The following is an 18,683-nucleotide window of genomic DNA, read 5'->3' as shown; positions in this document are numbered from 1 at the left end:
GGGCTCTGCACCGTCCTGCCTGGGGGCTCGGTCGGTCGGGGCTGGGCTGTCCCGCCGAGCCATCGGGCTGCCTGCTTCCTGGCCCGGCCTGTGGGCCCTGCCTGGCCTTGGGCAGGCGACCCTGGCCCCAGCGTTAGTTTCCTCGGGGGCCTTGTGGTGGGTGTGGCTCTGGCTCAGGTAGCCAGGCCCTCCCCAGTGACAGTCGCTGTGCGGTGACCACGTAGGCCACCTCCTCCCAGCAGCCGGGCTCCCTGGAGGGGTCGGTCCTGTCCAGCCCGGGAGGCCACGAGGGGCTGGGCCTGAGGCCTCCTGGCTCCACCCCAGCCCACGGCCAGGCTCCCCGGACCCTCTCCCCGGTGGTGCTGGGAGTGCAGACTTCCCTTGGGACAGCCATTGGGTGGCTTATTCTCGGGGCGCAGGTCCCTGCTGGGTCCCCCAGGCTCCCTGAGGTCCTCCCGCCGTGTGAGGCGGGTGTGGCAGCTGGCACGGGCAGAATCAGAGGATGGTCCTCCATCTGCAGGGCAGCGAGCGCCCCTCCATGCTGGCCGCTGGGCTGTGCATGCCGGGGTGTGCGAGGGGGTGCGGGGAGGCGGCTGTGGGGGGGGGGGAGGTTGCAGACCCTGCTGGCTGGGCTCCCCGGGCGCGTGTCTGGGGCCCCGGGGTGGGTTTCTCGTCTGTCGGTTCCACCTGGTGTCCTGTCCGTGAGGCTTCGGGCTGAACTGTGGGCCGTGCGAGGTGCACGGAGCAGAAATACCCGGGTCCTCCTAGGGGCTCGGGGGCTGAGTGTCCGGGCCTGGCTCGTCCCATGTCCCTTCCTGCTGCGCCGGCTGGGACCCCTCCCTCCCTGTGACCCCTGTCCTTCCCCGGGTTCTCCCCATGGGGCTCGAGCCCCCGCTCATCCTGGGACAGCTCAGCGGCCCCCTGGGGTGTGGGGACTCTGGGGCTGTGACACGTGTTTATTGGAGGAAGCAGCAGCCCCGGCCCCACGAGGGGCTGCAGCCCCAGCCGGGTGGGCGGGGTCAGGGACAGGCATGCTCTCCACGTGGGCTCACCAGCCTCTCCCTCCGCAGAGGAGGCCGTGCCCGCCGTCTGTAAGACCAGGACGGTCATCTACGAGATACCTCGGAGCCAGGTGGACCCCACTTCCGCCAACTTCCTGATCTGGCCGCCGTGCGTGGAGGTGAAGCGCTGCACCGGTTGCTGCAACACCAGCAGCGTCAAGTGCCAGCCGTCCCGCGTGCACCACCGCAGCGTCAAGGTGAGCCACGCCACGGCCGCCCCGCGGCCCCCGCCGCCTCCCCGCGGCCCCCGCCGCCGCCCCGCGGCCCCCGCCGCCTCCCCGCGGCCCCCGCCGCCGCCCCGCGGCCCCCGCCGCCTCCCCCCGGCACCCACAGCCTCCCCCCGGCACCCACCCCGCGGCACCCACGGCTTCCCTGTGGCACCCACAGCACCCACAGCCTCCACACGGCCCCTTGGGGGCTGGGGCCCCGCGCCTGGAGGCAGGGCTGTGCAGCCACGGTCCGTCTCCTGCTCCGGGCAGGTGTGGGCCCTGCACGACAGGAAACAGTGCGTCCTCAGGGGCCCTAAAGGCTCTCCCCAGGACACGGGGCAGGAGGGGCTGCTGGGTGGCCCCTGGGCGTGCTGCCTAGAAATGGGGGAGGGCACCTCCTTTCGTGGTGTCGATGGAGTGTGTCTCGGGGGGGGGGTCCTGTTCAGGAGGGACAGGTGCTGGGCTGGCTCACCCTCTCCCTCAGGCTGGGCCAGCCGAGGTGCCCTCAGGGCAGCACTGGGGGGAACGGGGGAGGGGGCGGGGGGGCAGGAAGGCCACGTAGGAGTTCCTTGTGCCCCCACCTGAGTCCTGGGGGGACATCCTGCTTCTTCAGGTCACTCTGGTGGCCAACGGCTGGCAGCTCCTCTGGGGACCTGGGTCCCCCCTCCGGCCTCACTAACCTCATCTGTAAAATGGGTCTGAAGCCGGGAGCCCCAGAGAGCCAGCCCTTTAGGAAGGAAATGGCTGGAGGAGCCCCGGGGCGCCTCCTGGCTTCTTGGGGTGAGGCTGAGGCTGTGACACCAGGGCCCCCGTCTGGGCCCCTGGGTGCGGGCCTTCCCCCCTCCCGCTGAGCCTCCTGGGCAGGTGCGCCCGCCCTCCGGGTGGAAGGGCCATCGGGGTGGTGGAGCTCATTCCTGGTGCCCTGCTGTCCAGCCCTGAGGTCGGCCCTGCCTCCGCGGGAGGCCGGGGGGGCCTCCTCAGGGGGACCAGGCCTCGCCGGGTGGCTGTCACTCAAGAAGGCCCTTTAGACCACACCTGGGCCTCCTGGCCTTGGGGACCGGGCTCTGCCCGCGAGGAGGCTGAGGAGGCACATTCCATGCCGTGGGCCTTGGGCAAGGTGCTCCCACGGCCGGGACGCTGGCCGGCGGGCGGGGTCCTGGCTCAGGTGTCCCGGCTTAGATGCCCGGCAGAGGGAGGGGCGGCAGGGCGGGCTTGAGGGGCGGCAGGGCAGGCGTGTGGGGCCGGCCCTCCCGGGAGGCACGTCTCTGCCTGGGGCTCGGGGCGGGGGGCGGAGGGGGACCGGGCCTCCCCTCGGCCTTCCTTGCCCCAGCGGGGTCATGGTCAGCCCGGGGGCGGGGCCTCCATCCGGCAGCTGGTCTGCCCGCACTCTGCCCTGCCCTGCCCACCCGCGAGGCTGGCAGGAAAACATCCGGCCCAGACGCTGGGTTCTGGCTGCGGGGACAGAAGGTCAGCGGGAACAGGGGGCCATTGTGAGGGCCGTTCCGGTCCGTGTGGGGGGAGAGCCGGCCCTCGGCCCCGGGGCCGCGTCCCGGAGAGGCTGGAGGCAGGTGGGCGTCCGGGCGGGGCGGCTCCTCCCTGGTTTCTGCCTTCCTGGCCTTTGGGGCCACAAAGGCCCCTTACAGACGGAGATGGCAGCCGGGCTGGGCGTGGTCACCCACGGGGGCCACGGAGAGGGAGCGTGGCCGAGCCTGTCCGCTGGCCCCAGGCCCCCCACGGGCCCCCCAAGTGGGCAGCCGTGGGCTGGGGTCGGAGGCCGACGTCCCTGAGGAGCAGGTCCTCCCTTGGCCCCGTGTGGCCGGCCCCGGGCCTGTCCCCCAGTCCACCCTCGGGTCCGGACGGCGGCATGCCCGGTGGCTCAGGCCGTGGCCCGCGCAGAGGCCACGGTGGGTCAGGGTGTGGAGCTGCTGGGAGCCCCTCTCCCGGAGCGAGCTGCAGACCGGGCTCCCGTGTTGTCAGGCCGCCTGTGGGCCCGGACCGAAGTCCTTCAGGAGTGAGCGGGCTGCCCAGGGCGCCAGGCGCTGGGACCTGCTCTGCCTGCTGGACTGTCTGCAGGCAGGGCGGTGGGTCCCCCTGGTGCCCGGACCGGCCTCTGCGTCCTGTGGACGGAGTTAGGGGCACTTGGGGACCTCGTGGCTGTGGTCTAGCTTAGAGCCTGGGGGTGAAGGTCTCAGTGAGAGCCTCCAGCGCCCTGGTGGGCGGGGATGCCCTGAGCTGGTGTGGGGACAGCCTAGCGGTCAGAGAGACCGACGGCTTGGGCTCAGGGAGCTGGCCGTGGCCCCGGGCACTGCCCATCAGGCCCAGGAGCCTCTGGGGCTGGCTTCGGTCCTGGGAGGCCGCGGAGCCTGGCTGGGACCTGGGAACGCGGTGCCTGGAGCTGCAGTGTCCGGAGCCGTCACACCTGAGGGTACGGGCTTCCTCCAGTTAGGACGTCCCCTGGTTAAGGACCAGCTCAGGGCCCCGCTGTTTCCGTCCAGGCCTCCTCCCAGCAAAAGAACAAGCCTCGCCTGCTGCCTCAGTTTCCTCATCTGTAAAGTAGGTGCGCCTGAGCCCTCGGTGGCTGTGAGCCTTTCAGTGTCTCGCCCACGGGGCTCGGCCAGTGCTGGGTCACGCAGGGTGCTCTGCCCGTCAGTCAGGACATAACCCGGTGGCGCCCCCTGCAGGGCGTGGCTCCCCCTGTGTGGCGGGGGCGGCGTCCCCGCTGGATTCTGGGGTGCATTTGCCGTGGTTCATCACCCGGCACCCTCAGCGTGGGGAGTGGGTGTTTGTTTTATGAGGTGCAGCCCAGATGCAAACAAGGGGGGGGGCACGGGGACCCCATGCGGGCTCCAGGGTGGTCTGGGCTGAGGTTACGGGAACGCGGTCTCTAGGGCGTAGATGTCTTGTCCTCTGGGCCTGGCTGGTGTGGAGGATGCTTCTGAGGAGGTAACACTCGGCACGTTCTCGGAAATGTGCCGTGTCCTGCGGGACAGGTGCGGGCTGGGGAGGCCGGAGCAGGAGGCCCTGCTCGGCCACGGCTCCCCCAGAACCACCAGGTGCCTGTCGGGGAGCCTGCCCTTTGCCCAGATGCACCTAAAACACCGACTCAGACACCTTCCCTCACCACAGCTCTCCGGTTCTCGCCCCCGCCCAGCTCCCACCTTGAAGCACAGCCTTCAGACCCCCTGGCACCCGTGTGGGGTTTACTTTTTATTTTTTATTGATTTCAGAGAGGCAGAGAGAGGGAGAGAGGGATAGAAAGCCATGATGAGAGAGAATCGTGGACCGGCTGCCTCCTGCACACCCCCTACTGGGGATGGAGCCCACAACCCGGGCATGTGTCCTTGACCGAATCGAATCTGGGACCCTTCAGGCTGCAGGCCAACCTCTATCCGCTGAGCCACACCAGCCAGGCTGTGAGGTTTATTTTAAGGTGAAATGGGACCAGACCACAGACGCTGTCTGAAACTTTTTTTTTTAAAATATATTTTATTGATTTTTTACAGAGAGGAAGGGAGAGAGATAGAGAGCTAGAAACGTCGATGAGAGAGAAACATCGACCAGCTGCCTCTTGCACACCTCCTACTGGGGATGTGCCCGCAACCAATGTACACGCCCCTGACCGGAATCGAACCCGGACCTTTCAGTCCACAGACCGACGCTCTACCACTGAGCCAAACCGGTTTGGGCTGAAGCTTGTTTTAACTCCTGCCTTTCCGCTGGGAGGAGGTCGGAGGTCAGAGGTCAGAGGTGGGAGGAGGAGGACCCCCTCCCGGCTCACGCGGGGTCTGTCTCGGCAGGTGGCCAAGGTGGAGTACATCCGGAAGAAGCCAAAGTTAAAAGAAGTGCAGGTGCGGCTGGAGGAGCACCTGGAGTGCACGTGCACGCCCACCGGCCCGAGCCCGGACTTCCGCGAGGAGGAGACAGGTGAGCCCTTCCCCGTGTCCCTCCCCGTGTCCCTCCCGGGTTCCTCCCGGGTCCCTCCCCGTGTCCCTCCCCGTGTCCCTCCCCGTGTCCCTCCCCATGTCCCTCCCTGTATCCCTCCCCGGGTCCCTCCCGGGTCCCTCCCTGTGTCCCTCTCAGTGTCCCTCCCCGTGTCCCTCCTGTGTCCCTCCTGTGTCCCTCCCCGTGTCCCTCTCAGTGTCCCTCCCCGGGTCCCTCCCCTGGTCCCTCCCCATGTCCCTCCCCGGGTCCCTCCCCGTGTCCCTTCCCCGTCCCCAGGGCTCTCAGCCTGGCTTCTGGGCTGAGGGGAGCAGGGCTCCAGGGGCCGTGGGATGGGCTGCTGTGAGCTCCGTCAGACGCTCGCTGACCAGCCATCTTGTCGGCGGGGATGGCCGAGCTGCGTGGCTCTGGCAGGAGAGGTTCGGGCTGCAGTGAGGGGGTGGGGTGAGCGTCCTAAGGCTCTGGCCTGGCGGGTCGGCCGGTTGGGTGATTAGGGGAGACCTGTTTGAGGAAGGCCCCATCCTGGTGGGAAGGCTGGTGCTGGGCCTCTGGCTGCAGCGTTGTGGGGGGTGGGTGGGGAGGGGAAGGGGAGGGGGTCCTGGCCTCCCCTCGGACAGACTGCCCGGAGCAGCGTGGCGGCGTGGCGCCTGGGGGGCCAGGAGGTCGTGTGGCGATGGATCAGGTTTCCTCCAGGCGATGAGCCGCCCGCTCATTGTTCAGTGCCCGCCGCCCCCGGGCGGCCCTCTCCCAGGCTGTTCACCCTCCCGCCCTTCTGTCAACAGGAAGGCGTAGGGAGGCAGGTAAAAAGCGGAAAAGGAAAAGGTTAAAACCCACCTAAGCAGCCAACCAGGTAGGAGCCGTGGCTGGACAGGCCACGTCCCGCGGGGAGGCGCGATGGCTGATCACAGGGCTAATCACGCAAGGAGAGGCCGCGCCGCGATTGGCCGCGATTGGCCATGATTGATTGGCCGTGATTGGCTATGATTGATTGGCCATGATTGGCCGTGATTGGTGACCAGCTGGGCTGTGGTCTCCTGCTCCCGTCCCTGACGCCTCCCCTCTGGCCACATGGAAGGAAGCCGCTTCCACGGCCCTCCTGCCTGGAGGCCTGCCCTGGCTTTAGTCTGTTCCCTGGTTGGGGGCCAGGGCGGCTCCTGAGGGGAGTGATGGGAGCTTCCTGGCCACACGGGTCCGCTCAGGCCGGTCACGTGCCCATTGGAAAGGTGAGCACACAGAGGCTGAGGCTGCAGGTGAGGGTTGCCGACTGAGGAGGTCTCTGAGGTAGACGTGGGTGCCTCGCGGAAAGACGGGGACAGAGCATGCGAGGTCCTCGGGGTATCGGCAGGGACCCTCTCTGTCCAGGACCGGTGCTGTCCGTCCTCAGAGGTGCCTCGCGGCCCCAAACGGCTGCTAAAGCTCCAGAGATCACACCCACACTCCTGGCCGGAAGAAAGGCAGGGAGGAGTCTCACTCAGGGGCTCGCTCTGATTGCATGGGCCGTCCCTCCGCAGCAAGGGAACCTGGGAAATGGAGTCTTTGCCAGAAGAGAATGGGGTCTGGGCAGCCGGGATCAGCATGGAGGAGGCGGATTCAAGCCTGCCTGGTGTTGGCCTGTTCGGCGCAGGGGAGCCTGGTCCTTCCTCGGGCCCGTGGCACCCAAGACCAGTAGTGGAGAGAGGAATCTCCGGAGACAGTGTCTGCGGGCAGGAGCTCAGGAGGCCGTGGGCCAGGTGACCCCATGTGGAGTCTCAGGGAGGAAAGGCCCAGGTGTGGTTTGGGGGCCATCTGAGCCCCGGGCCAGCTGCCGACAGACCCTACTGTGCGAGGCAGGTGTCCTGCATTCGGACTCGGGCCTGGGGGAGGTACAGGTGTTGGGGTGAGCAGTGGCAGGTGAGGCAGCTGGGTGAGCTGCTCTGAGCTCGGGGCGCAGTGTAGATGGGCCTGGGCAGAGACCCCTCCTGTCTGGCTGGTGGTGTCGCCCCTCAGCGCTGCCTTACGGCCTGAAGTGGCTGCCAGAGCCCCGGGACCACATCATGCCCTGGCTGGAAGAGGAAGGCGAGGAGAGAGACGGAAGGACCTGTTTGGGCCTCGGCTTCCCCCGTGTGTGCAGCGGGAGGTGGGGCTTGCTCTCCAGCCTCTTGTGAGATCCTGAGAGCCTCGTCCCTGCTCTGGTCAGGATGTCCAGAAAGGGCAACGAGCCCGAGGGCGTTTGAAACGCTTCATAAAAACATCAAATGCTGAGATTTGCCGCTGTGTGTGTACACGTGTGCACACACGTGTGTGTTCAGGGTTGCGTGCCCTCGGCGGGGTTGAGCAGTGAGGGAACTGCATGTGCTCCTGGGCCCGCCTCTCAGTGTCTTTCTCTCCCTCTCCCTGCAGATGTGAGGTGAGGATAAGCTAGCGGCCCTTTCCCGGGACACGGATGTACATGGCGTGTTACATTCCTGAACCTACTATGTACGGTGCTCACTGCCAGCGTGCGGTCTTTGTTCTCCTCCGTGAAAAACTGCCTCCACGCGCTGCACCCTGGAGAACAAAGAGACAGTATACGTTTGTTTAATGTGACATCAAAGCAAGTATTGTAGCACTGGGCGAGCCGGTCAGAGCGTCCTTGTCCGAAACAGAGCGCGCACACAGGACAGACCGGAGCAGCTCCGGCACGCTCCGCCGCGGGCGGAGGGGCCTGCGGGCGGCGGCGGCGCCAGCGGAGGGACGTCTGTCCGGGCCACGGGCTTCGCCGAGGACGCGGAGGACCTGCTCTTGCCGAGGACGGCCGGCGCCGGGCGGCGCGGGCTCAGACCCGGGGCCGCTGTGGCGGTCGGAGCGCGTCTCCTTGCTGTAGTGTTTAAGTCTATACGAACTTCCTGAGAGCCTTAAGTGGGTTTCTTTTTTTTTTACACCATAAAGTGATTATTAAGCTTTCTTTTTACTCTTTGCCTAGCTTTTTTTTTTTTTAAATTATCTCCTGGATGGCATTGACACCGGTCACACCAGGCTGCTGTAACCGGTCGGGACAGTGAGACGGTCTCCCTCCGGGCAGGATGCGAACGAATGAGATGTATTAAAATAAACATGGTATACCCGCCTACGCATCACTCCTCGCTGTTTCTGGCTGTCCGTGCATCTGCTCTTTAATTTAAGCCATGCCGAGAGAACTGCGTGAACCAATCAGACGCTGCCGCCTCCCGTCCCCGCACCCCTGCCCTGGGCGTGGCCGGGGAGGCAGCCCCCTCCCCCGCTGCCGCGTCGACACAACCCAAATCCTTTATTTTTGGTAAGATGTTACGCTTTCCATGTACTCCAGAGAAATGTGTGTGTGTTGTTTTCCGTTTTTGTTTTGTAAAGGTGACGTTTGTATTTTTATCTAATATTACCAGTTTTATATACCTGAGAGCCTGTTACGTTCTTTGTTGTTTTGCTTTTTGTTTTTTTAACCAAAAGGGAAAGAAAAACACCAGCAAAACCCATGCACATGACACGCAGTTTGTGATCATGTTTTTCTAAGTGGGCAACCGAGCCCTGGTTTCCTCTCCGGTCCCAGCCGTGGTGGCCGCCGGGCTCCTGGGAGGGTGAGGGGAGGGAGGTCACAGCCTCTGGGCCCGGGGGGTCCCTGGCTGGCTCCCCCAGCCAGGACCTGGGGTGCAGCCCGCTCTCAGGACCGGAACCCGCGGGCATGGGCAGAGGAGCCCCCTCGCCTGTGCCTGTGATGGAGATGGAGCGTCCACCCTTCAGAGCAGCCACGTGGTGAGGAAGGTGACCTCAGAGGTGGGACCTCGCTCCCCATCCTGAGGCCACACCCCAGCTGCTGTAGGGTTGTCTTCAGTGTCTGTGTGTGGCAGGGTTTTTATAAAGAAACTAGTGGCCCGGTGCATGGATTCGTGCACATCCAAAGGGAATTAGAAGAAATGCGTTCACTTCGCTATTCACCCTTTCTCTTAACAGAAGTGTCAACCAAATTCACGATCGACAATGACAGATCGAAACTCAGGAGTGATTGGCACCAGCGAGAGCTTTATATGTATTGCTCATGCACGGGTCAACCTAGCCTTTTATAGATATAGGGCAAACGTGCTTAATTAGCTGCTTTCTGGTGCAACTGAACTTTCCAGCCCAGTGAAGCACCCCAACTTCTCTTTCAGGCAATTGTCGGCAGCACAGCAGGAAATATCAACACGAAGCAATTATTGTAGATCACTCAGGGAGAACACAGGGTAGGATATTTAACTGCAGCAGTGTTGGACTCTATCTGCACAGTGAGAAAACATGAAATCATTGTCAAGGCTCACCATTTCTTACTTTTCAGTCCGGTCAAGTTTCTATGCTTTCTAAATCTCCATTTTCCGGTTAATGAAAAGAAAATACGATTCCATTGAGTCTCCTATCTGCCTACTCCAGGGCTTCTGTGAGGATCAAATGAGATGAGGGAGGTGAAAACACTTCACAGACATTTGGTTAAAGTGTAAAATGTTTGCACCCAGTTCCTGGGCTGAAGAAACACCAAGGAGGCTAGTCGCTAGGGAGAGGAAGCCGGGCGTTGCTACGTGACATCATTGCTTGGATGAACACTCAGTACATTAGCCTTTTATATATATAGACTGGAGGCTTGCCAGCCCCGCCCCCTGCTGACCGATCAGTCTGCCGTTTGGGCCATTTGCATATTACACTTGTATACTTGGGTTTCTCCAGCACACGTTTTCTCCGTGTGGTTATCTGAACGACGCCCTGGGAGGTTGGGGTGAGGGGGAGGGGTGAGCACTTTGGTTGGATCCCCTGGTTCTTGCAGGAACCTGGAGGGCCGGTCAGAGCCTCTGGGCCTGGGGTGTCCCTGGCTGGGTGACCTGCCCAGGCCCCAGCGGGCGCCGCCTCGGTGCTGTGCTCGACCCTGTGCCTGAGGATGTGTCTCATGTTAGATGTATGGATGTGTCATGTATGTGCTTGTTCTGTGAGACGCCGAGGACACGGCTGTTTTCCTTACGTGATGCCAGTGGGCGAACGGTCTGCCCGAAGCCTCGTGCCCCTGGGGAGGAGAAGGTGCCCCGGGAGAGACAGGTGCCCGTGGAGCTGGTGCCGCCCCTCGCCTGCTGGCTGCCCTCCTGCACTGGCCGGTCCTGGTGGAGCCGCGCCCTCTGCCTGCAGGCTGCCTGCATTCCTGGCATTTCCCGGGCACTGGCAGTGCCAGCCTGGGCTGCACTGGGTGTGGCCAGGCTGGCTTTGCAGCCCAGGAGCCCAGGCCAGTCGGGCCTCCGTGTGGGCTGCTCGGGCAGAGTGAGGGCCAGCCATGCGGAGGCAGAGGAGGTGGGGCCTGGGTCTTGAGTTGTCTGCCTCCTGCAGAAGCAGGTCACCCTGCCTCAGCGTGGCCATTCCTCGATCCTGGGCCCAACGCTGTGGCATCGCCGGGGCAGGGCCCGTGTGCCCATGCACCTGCGTGGAGACCCGTGGTCCCCTGGCCACGCCCTCCTTGCCCGAGTGGAGGCTGCCAGGAGCTGGGAGGCCAGGGGCTGGGAGGTCAGGGGCCAGGCGAAGGGTCATGTGGGGCGTCTCCCTCTCGCCAGGCCCTGAGCCCGGCGTGGGGGGGAGCAGACTTGACTGAAGAGCTGACAGCCCGGCCCTGGGTCTGCTCAGCCTCGCATCCCTCCAAGTCCAGTCCAGGGACGGAGCTGTGCCCTTGGCATGACCTTGACCCTCTGGGGGACCTGAGCCGAAGAGCAGTGATGGGGTGGGCAGCAGGTGTCTCTGAGGGCCGTTCTGTCTGAGGGGCCCAGCTCCCGGGGGATGGGTCTGCCCCTGCGTGATGGCTCAGGAGCCAGCTAGTCCCCATCTCGGACAGGGACGCAGAGTTCAGCCTACAAGGATGTCGATTTGGATGAACCATGATGGTGGAAGGGGCCAGGCAGTGCCCCCACCAGGGTCGCCCGCGTGGGAGAACGCTATAGCCCCACAGCTGGCCATGCCCGTCTCTGCGTGGCTGTGCAGACGCTGGGCCGTGTTTCCGGCACTCTGGCACCCACCCTGAGGATGGAGTTGGGAACCTGGACCTCCTGCTGGTTCTGCCAGCCTCACGCCCATGGCTGAGAGCAGAGCAAGCACCTCAATGCCCCTGGGCAGGCAGGCAGGCGGGTCTGCCGACCCTCAGCCACTTGCTGAGAAGCCAGAGGGGGGAGGAGGAGGCTGGTCCCTGCCCGGGGCTGCCCAGCCTGGGGCATTTCACCATGTAGCCGGGGTGTCTCCTGTGACCTTGGATGACCTTGCCATGTGACCTTGGCGAGTGGGCCATTTCTCTGTGGCTGTGCTGGGAAGGAACCTGGGGGTCTCCTCACCCCACCCCTGCCGTCCGAGGGGCGAGGCTCGAGCTGCTCCTTAGACAAGGGAGTGCGAGCCGTGGCTGATGCCAACCCCAGGCCTGAGCCTCGCCCAGCGCCCACCCACCTCTGGAGCTTCCGACCCTCCTTCCTCGGTGTGTGTGGGCTGAGGTGAGAGGTGAGCCCGGTGCCCCCACGGGAGGATGGAGGCTTTGCCACCTCCCTCTGCCGTGGGCTGAGCTTCCTCGGACGTGGGTTGCCAGGGGCTGCGAAGGGGGCAGCAGGCTGTTTGCTCAGAGCTGGGCCCTCGGGGGCCCCTGGGGCCTCGGTCCCCGTTGTTATGACTGCACTGACGGCGGAGCGTCCGGGGCCACCGCTGGCCTTGGAGCCGCTTGTCACCCCACATTCTCCAACCCCCCCCCCCCCCCGCACCCCGGCTGCTGCCGAGGCTGGAATCCTCCCCCACACTCCGAGGGGCCTGGGGCGCAGAGCCTGTGGCCTCTTCAGAATGAAACGGTGACTGTTCCCAGCCAGGCCCTTGAGCTGCCAAAAAACGCGGAGCATTCACCGTCTGGGCCCTGGCCTCCGGTCAGCGGGCAGCGTTCCTGGGAGGACACCCTGCTCGCCGGCCTCACCCCGAGGTGCTCCCTGCCACCGGCTCCGCACGGGAGGCTGGGGCGTGGGGGGGACAGACCGCCTCCCGCCCAACTGTCTCAGGCAGACGCTGGCGGAGGGGTGCACATGGCCGGCTCTGGGCCTGGGCCATGGAGTTCCTGTCGCCCCCCATCCTCCCCGCCATGGAGCATGGGCTGTGGGCCCCCCGCCCTGGGGGACTGGGCCCTAAGGCCCCCTTGTCAGACCCCATGTCCTGACTGGCAGGAACACACAGCCAGTGGTGCCGCCCTCATCAGCCTCTGGGCCCTTGGTGGGCCGTGCCCTCTGCAGCTGGGCCATGGAGGCTCTGGGCAGGGAGGGCTCGGGGCCCATCTGGCTCCCGCTGTGCCCACCGCCCAGACTCGTGGCTGTCCCGTGGGCTGCGTGGGCCAGCCTGGGCGGTTCCGTGGGACGAGGGACGGCTTCCCCAGGTGCTGAGGGGCGTCTGCTGGACAGATGGGGCCTCTGCTCGCTGCTCCAGGCCTCTCCCGCCCCGCAGGGCCCTCAGGGGAGCAGGCAGTGGCCCCTGAGCCAGCCCCTCCTGCCAGGGTCCCGGGACTCTGTGGTCCCGGGGAGGGCCGGCCTCCCACAGCTGTGCTTCCGGAGGAGACGGCTGCCGCCGACTTGCCAGGACCTGTGAGCGGAGCCGGAGGGCGGCTGCCACCTGGGCCGGGGCTGCGCCTTGTCAACAGTCTCGGCTCAGCCCCACCGGCGCCTGAACTCTGCCTGACCTCGGAGCTCTTCCCCGGTGTTCTGGGCTGGGGCCCGCGCCCTGCCCCCGTCACAGCCTGGCAGCGCCCACGGCCCCCGGGCGGCCTGCAGGGCCGGGCTGTGGCCGGGGCTCCAGGAGGTGCAGGCGATGGTTGGTGGGTGGGTTCGCTCATCCGTTCGCACACTAAGGTGCAGCCCGTGTCGGGGGCGGTGAGCTCCGGCAGCCGTGACCTCACTCAGTGCCCGTGTCCTCACCTGTCAGGTGACAGGAGAGCAGAGGCCCTCCCCTCCGTTCTGTGCACAAGGGGATTCTGGGAGTGCAGGAAGGGCATGTAGGACTTTGGGTGACCTTGCCTGTGACCCCATTGGCGGGTGGGTCACTTCGTTTTCAGAAACAGAACGTCCTTTTCTGAGGCTTTTATCATCCGGCTCTTCTGTCCGGGCCTCTGTGCACAGCGTGACCGAGGGCCGTGTCTTCCCCCGCTCGTGGCCGTCCGGTTGTCCCTCCTCTGAACCGGTCCTGGGCTCGGTTCTGCTCCGTCGGTCTGTCTGCCCTTGTGGGGGGTCAGCCTGTCTTCGGGACTGGACGCTGTCTTGGTTACGTGGGGTCACTGTCTTTCCGTCCGAGTGTTTGGATCAGCCTGTCTGTTCACACACAAGCCGCTGGGGCCATCGGGACGGTCTGGGCTCTGTGGACGGGGAGGTGGGCCACCTCGATGTGACCGTCTGACAGGGAGCCTAGGACAGTGTCCCACTCATCCCTCCATCCCGGGCGGTTCCTGTGATGTCCAGCGTGCACATCCTACGATTCTTGTCACACGTGTTCCCACGCAGTTCATCCTTTCTGATGCCCTTGCCACGGAACGCTGGTCCTGGTTTTTGGGTGGCTGTGGCTAGTGCCCCTCCCCTCACACGCCTGGCTGCTGCGGATCGGTCTGTGTCCTGTAGCCCCGCCGGCCCTCGTGTTACGCTGACCAGTGTGTTTGCTGGGTCTTCCGAGAGTTTGCTGCCTATGGATGAGTGGCCTCCTTCTTCCTTTCCAATCGGTGCATTTTCTTCCTTCCTCTTGTTCCCTTGCCTGGAGAGCCTCGGCTCATCACCGAATGGACGTGGACGGGCCTCGCTCCTGACCGAGGGCTCTGTGCCGCCCTCTGCCAGGCTGGAGAGTCCTCTTCTGGTTCTAATTTGTTTAGTGCTTTTTTTTGTTTGTTTTTTTGTTTGTTTATTTTGTTTTGTTTTGTTTTGTTTTACCGTGAAAGGGGCCTAGGTTTTTTGTCAAAAGCTTTTCCTGCATCAGTTGAGATGAGCATATGATTTTTTCTTTATTAATAATCCATTGATATTTTTGTCTGTTGAACCTACCTTGCATTCCTGGGATAAATCCCGCCTGGTCATGGGTATAATTAATATGTTCATGTGTCACTGGGCCGGTTTGCTAGTATTTTGCTGCAGGTTTTGATGTCTGCACGTGGAGGACTGCGGTCTGTGGTTTCCCGGCAATAGCTTTGGTTTTGGTCTTTGCACACCGAGATGGTTCTCTGAGGATCCATTCCTTCCCTGTCTGTGTTGTGGAAGCGTGTGGGAGGCAGTGGTATTCGTTCAGTAGAATTTACCAGTGAAGGCGTCTGGCCCTGCCTTTTCTCTGTAGGAAGTTCTTTGATTATGAATTCCATCTCTGCCGGTTACAGATTTTTCTTGGAATCATTTTTCTTTTTTATGAGTCAATTTCAGTAGTTTGTGTGTTTCTGGAAACTTGTCTATTTCATTTATCTAATTTCTTGGCAAACAGTGGTTGAAAGTATTCCATTATAATTCTCTTCATTTCTTTAGTGTTCCCTTTCTCTCTCTTTCTCTCTGTCATTGGTCAAGATTCATCAATTTTGTTGATCTTTTCAAAGAATCAGCTTTTGGCTTTATTAGTATCCTCTATATTTTTCTGCTCTCCATTTTATTTATTATCCTCTAGTCTACTATTCCTTCCTCTTGTTTTGGGTTGAGTTTACTCTTCTTGATCCAGGTTCTTAAGAGGGGAAATTAAGCGATTGATTTGAAATCTTTCTTTTGTTTATAACACAGGAGTTTGCAGCTATAAATTTCCTCTAAGTACTGCTTTAGCTGCATCCCGTAAGTTTTGGTGTTTTTCCCTATTTCTTTGCCTCAGCCTTTCAGGCTTCCCTTGAGCGTTTCTTGTGTGCACTTTTTTTTCTGAGTGGTTTCCCCTGTTTGTGAAAAGAGCACCTTCCCAGGTTGTTAACTATTCCTTAGCCCATGACTTCTACTGGCTTCCCAGGAGTCCTCTGGGAGGGCTCCAGGAGTCTGACTGGCCGTGGAGATGGCCCTGCCTCCCGCTCCCTGCAGGGTCTGGCTGAGTTCCTGGGCACACAGTGTTCCTAGAAGTGGACACACATACTTAGAAGTCCTTGTCACTTCCTGCTGTGCGCCCCCCCCCCCCTCCTCCTGGGAAGCTGGCATCCCTCATCAAGTGGTATGGGCAGCACAGGCATGTGGGGACAGAACCCTCTGCAGGAAAGGAAGTGCCGGGCTGGTGGCCAGTGTTGGTGAGATGCCTCCTGGACGTGGTGCTGAGGAGTCACTGCTCCCGAGGGCCCCGCTCGGCCTGAGGTGGGAGACAGCCACGGTGACGGACAGCGGTGTGTCCCGGCCACTCTGCACATGGCCCAGGGGCCCAGCCACCTTCTTGTGGGTCTTGTCTGCACGGAGGCGCTGGGATGAATAAAGGGTCCCCGTTCATCAGAAGGCCAGCCGGCTGGAGGCAGATCTGGGAGGTGGACGGGAGCAGGCCCAGCCTCAGCGCCGGCCGGAGCACTGTCCTGGCGGCCAGGCCCTGTGTGCAGAGCAGTTTTAGGGACTTCCCCTCAAGGCCTCTCACAGGGCGTCTTCACGGGGAGTGGGGGTGGGGCCATAGCTGAGTGTCCAAAGCCAAGGGCACCCACCTCTCCCTCCTTCCCACCCCTTTCTCTTTTCCTTTCCTCTTTCCCCTCCCACTCCCTCCCTCCCTCCCTCCCTCCCTCCCTCCCTCCCTCCCTCCCTCTTTCCCTTCTTCCCTCCCTCTTCATATTCTGGAAGCCACCTTCCTGTGGATGTGGGAAAGACATGGGGACCCAGAGCTGCTCCCTCCAGGAGACTCTGGCCCAGGGCTCTACGGTCTCTGTGTAAGGATGGTGTTGGGGCCGGGGGGAGGGGAGTGGAAGAGGAGGGGGCAGGGGGTGCAGAGGGCTCTGCTTACCTAATACATGTGTGTGTGGGGGTGTCTCTGTGTGTGTTCTCTCTGGGTCTGTGTTGTGTTGTCTGTCTGTGTCTGTGTGTCTGTCTGGGTCTGTGGTGGGGGAGTTGTTGGCAAGCGGCCTGGGCTGCGGGCCTGTCTGCCTGGGTGGCATCCAGAGGCCCCTCAGCCCTGCATGCCTTCCTCCTGCTCCCACCTCCGAAGCTCTGACCTGCAGTGACCCTGAACCAAGGACATCCTGGAGCTCCTCCCAGGCCGGCGGCCGGTGGGAAGGGAGCCGGTGGGAAGGGGAACGGTGGAAAGGCGGCTGGTGTCTGTGAGGACGGCTGGCACCGGGAGCCACGCCCCGCCCAGCCCCACAGGAAGCAGTGAGTGCCCTGAACACCTCTGAGCAGGAGGAACTCGCAGGAATCCTGGGCTGCGCCGGCCCTGGGAGGAGAGGGAGCATCCCGTGTGAGACCCACAGCGCACCACAGGCGTGTGCCGTGGCCTGGGGACCAGTCCCTCCCTGTTACCCCAGCCCTCACCCCAAGAACGAAGCCTGATTCAAGCGCCAGGTCGAGACGTTCCAGTCCCTAACCAGGTGCGAGGGGCTGACGGATAATGCGAGGGGGCCAGAGGCAGAGGCGGGATGGGACTGACCCACTGCCCGGCAAGACAGACTCACCGCCCGGCAGGCAGGACAGACCCACCGCCGGGCTGGACAGACCCACCGCCGGGCAGGACAGACCCACCGCTGGGCAGGACAGACCCACCGCCCACTGGGCTGTCGGCCCTGTGCCAGGTCCGCAGCCTGGCTAGCAGCCTCGGGAAGCAGCAGCTCGGCTCATCGGCTCATGTGCTTCAGAAACACTGGCATTTTCCTCCTCAAAATCTGTCCTAGTTCTGCCTGAGCTCTCCTGACCCCAGAATACTTTTATTTATGACAGAAAATTCATCTCCATGGCAACGCCTTAGGAAGCTGCAGCCTCAAGATGATAACTTCCCGAGCAGGGAGACAATAAACGATTCCTCCGCACACGGTGTCTCCGGCAGGAGCCGGCCTGCGTGGCGGGAACCCAGGTGGGCCCGAGGGAGGGCGGTGGGGAGCCCACGCCGGGGGGCGGAGGGGGGGTCAGGGGTTGCCTCACCCCGACCGGTCCGACTTCTGAAGAGCAGCACGGACTCTGTCCTGAGCAGACATGGCCCTGGCCGCCCAGGCGAGCACCGCGTCCCAGGCCCTCACGGCAGGGCCTCGAGCACCTGTCATGCCCTCCAGCTGCCCGTCTCCTCTTCCTCTCCTGGAAACGGGCGCGGGAAGGGAAGAGCTCAGTTGTCCTGGAAACAGGACGGGCTGGCTGGCAGCCTGGAGGAGTCCCAGGCTGGAAACCCTACTCCGCACAGCTGTGCTCCGGCCAGCGGTCCCACAGCGACACTGGTCAGCGCAGACGAAAGGGAGTCCTCTTGTTAGGCCTGGCTAGCTGCCCTGGCATGAACCGCAGTTGGACATGGGGAGCTTCTGCTCTGGTTCCATGGGTCTCTCGACCATTAACTCATCCTTCCATCATCCATCCATCCATCCATCCATTGATCCATCCATCCATTGATCCATCCATCCATTCACCTATCAATCTAGCCATCCATCCATCCACCCATCCATCCACCCACCCACCCATTCACCATCCATCCATCCATCTATCATCCATCCATCTATTCACCCATCAATCTAGTCATCCATCCACCCATCCACCATCCACTTACCCATCTACCCATCCATCTACCATCCACCCATCCACCATCCATCCATCCATCCATCCATCCATTCACTCATCCATTCACCATCCATCCATCTATCATCCATCCATCTATTCACCCATCAATCTAGTCATCCATCCACCCATCCATCCATCCATTCATGGATCCATCCACCCATCCACCCATCCATCCACCATCCACCCATCCACCATCCACCCATCCATTCACCATCCATCCATCTATCATCCATCCATCTATTCACCCATCAATCTAGTCATCCATCCACCCATCCATCCATCGATTCATGGATCCATCCACCCATCCACCCATCCACCCACCATCCACCCATCCACCATCCATCCATCCATCCATCCATTCACTCATCCACCCATCCACCCATTCACCCACCCACCCACCCATTCATCCTTCCATCCATCCACCCATCCACCCATCTATCCATCCATTCACCTCTCCACCCATTCATCCATCCACCCATCCACCCATCCACCCATTCATCCATCCACCATCCATTTAGCCATCCAGCCATCCAGCCATCCACCCACCCATTTATCATTCATTTATCCAACAAACAGTTTTGGGCACCTACCAGGGGACTGTCGCTGTGTTCGGCACTCCTGGATCTTTGTCTCATGGTGTTAATCACACAACGTCATTGCAGATGGAAGGAAGGGCTTGAAGGGGAAGGGCAGGCATGGTAGGCCTGCCTGGATCCTGACACTGGGTTATGTCAGATGCTAAATGTTTTAATTCTCACAACCACCATGAGGTAGGTGCCATGCGCCTCCTCCATGTCACAGGAGGAAAATGAGGG

The 18,683-nt window shown here is 62.6% G+C and overlaps 1 protein-coding gene across 5 annotated transcripts in view; it reads left to right on the top strand.

Moving 5' to 3' along the window:
• The window catches only part of PDGFA (platelet derived growth factor subunit A), a 17,541-nt gene extending 8,941 nt beyond the window's left edge, over positions 1–8,600 (top strand). For 2 of the 5 annotated variants that reach the window (XM_084884193.1, XM_084884192.1), the window contains exons 4-6: positions 1,071–1,258; positions 5,068–5,194; positions 7,589–8,600. In XM_084884193.1, the coding sequence (XP_084740319.1) occupies positions 1,071–1,258; positions 5,068–5,194; positions 7,589–7,599 (326 nt within the window). In that variant the 3' untranslated portion in view covers positions 7,600–8,600. Of the gene's footprint in view, positions 1–1,070; positions 1,259–5,067; positions 5,234–5,408; positions 5,759–5,991; positions 7,532–7,588 lie in introns of those variants that run through there. The other 3 variants (XM_084884190.1, XM_084884191.1, XM_084884189.1) reach the window with 3 other exon arrangements.
• The last annotated feature ends 10,083 nt before the right edge of the window (positions 8,601–18,683 follow it).

Source organism: Pipistrellus hanaki, assembly GCF_964339955.1.
Source record: "Pipistrellus hanaki genome assembly, chromosome: 5".
Classification (NCBI taxonomy): Eukaryota; Metazoa; Chordata; class Mammalia; order Chiroptera; family Vespertilionidae; genus Pipistrellus; species Pipistrellus hanaki.
This window is presented reverse-complemented; position numbering and strand designations above follow the sequence as displayed.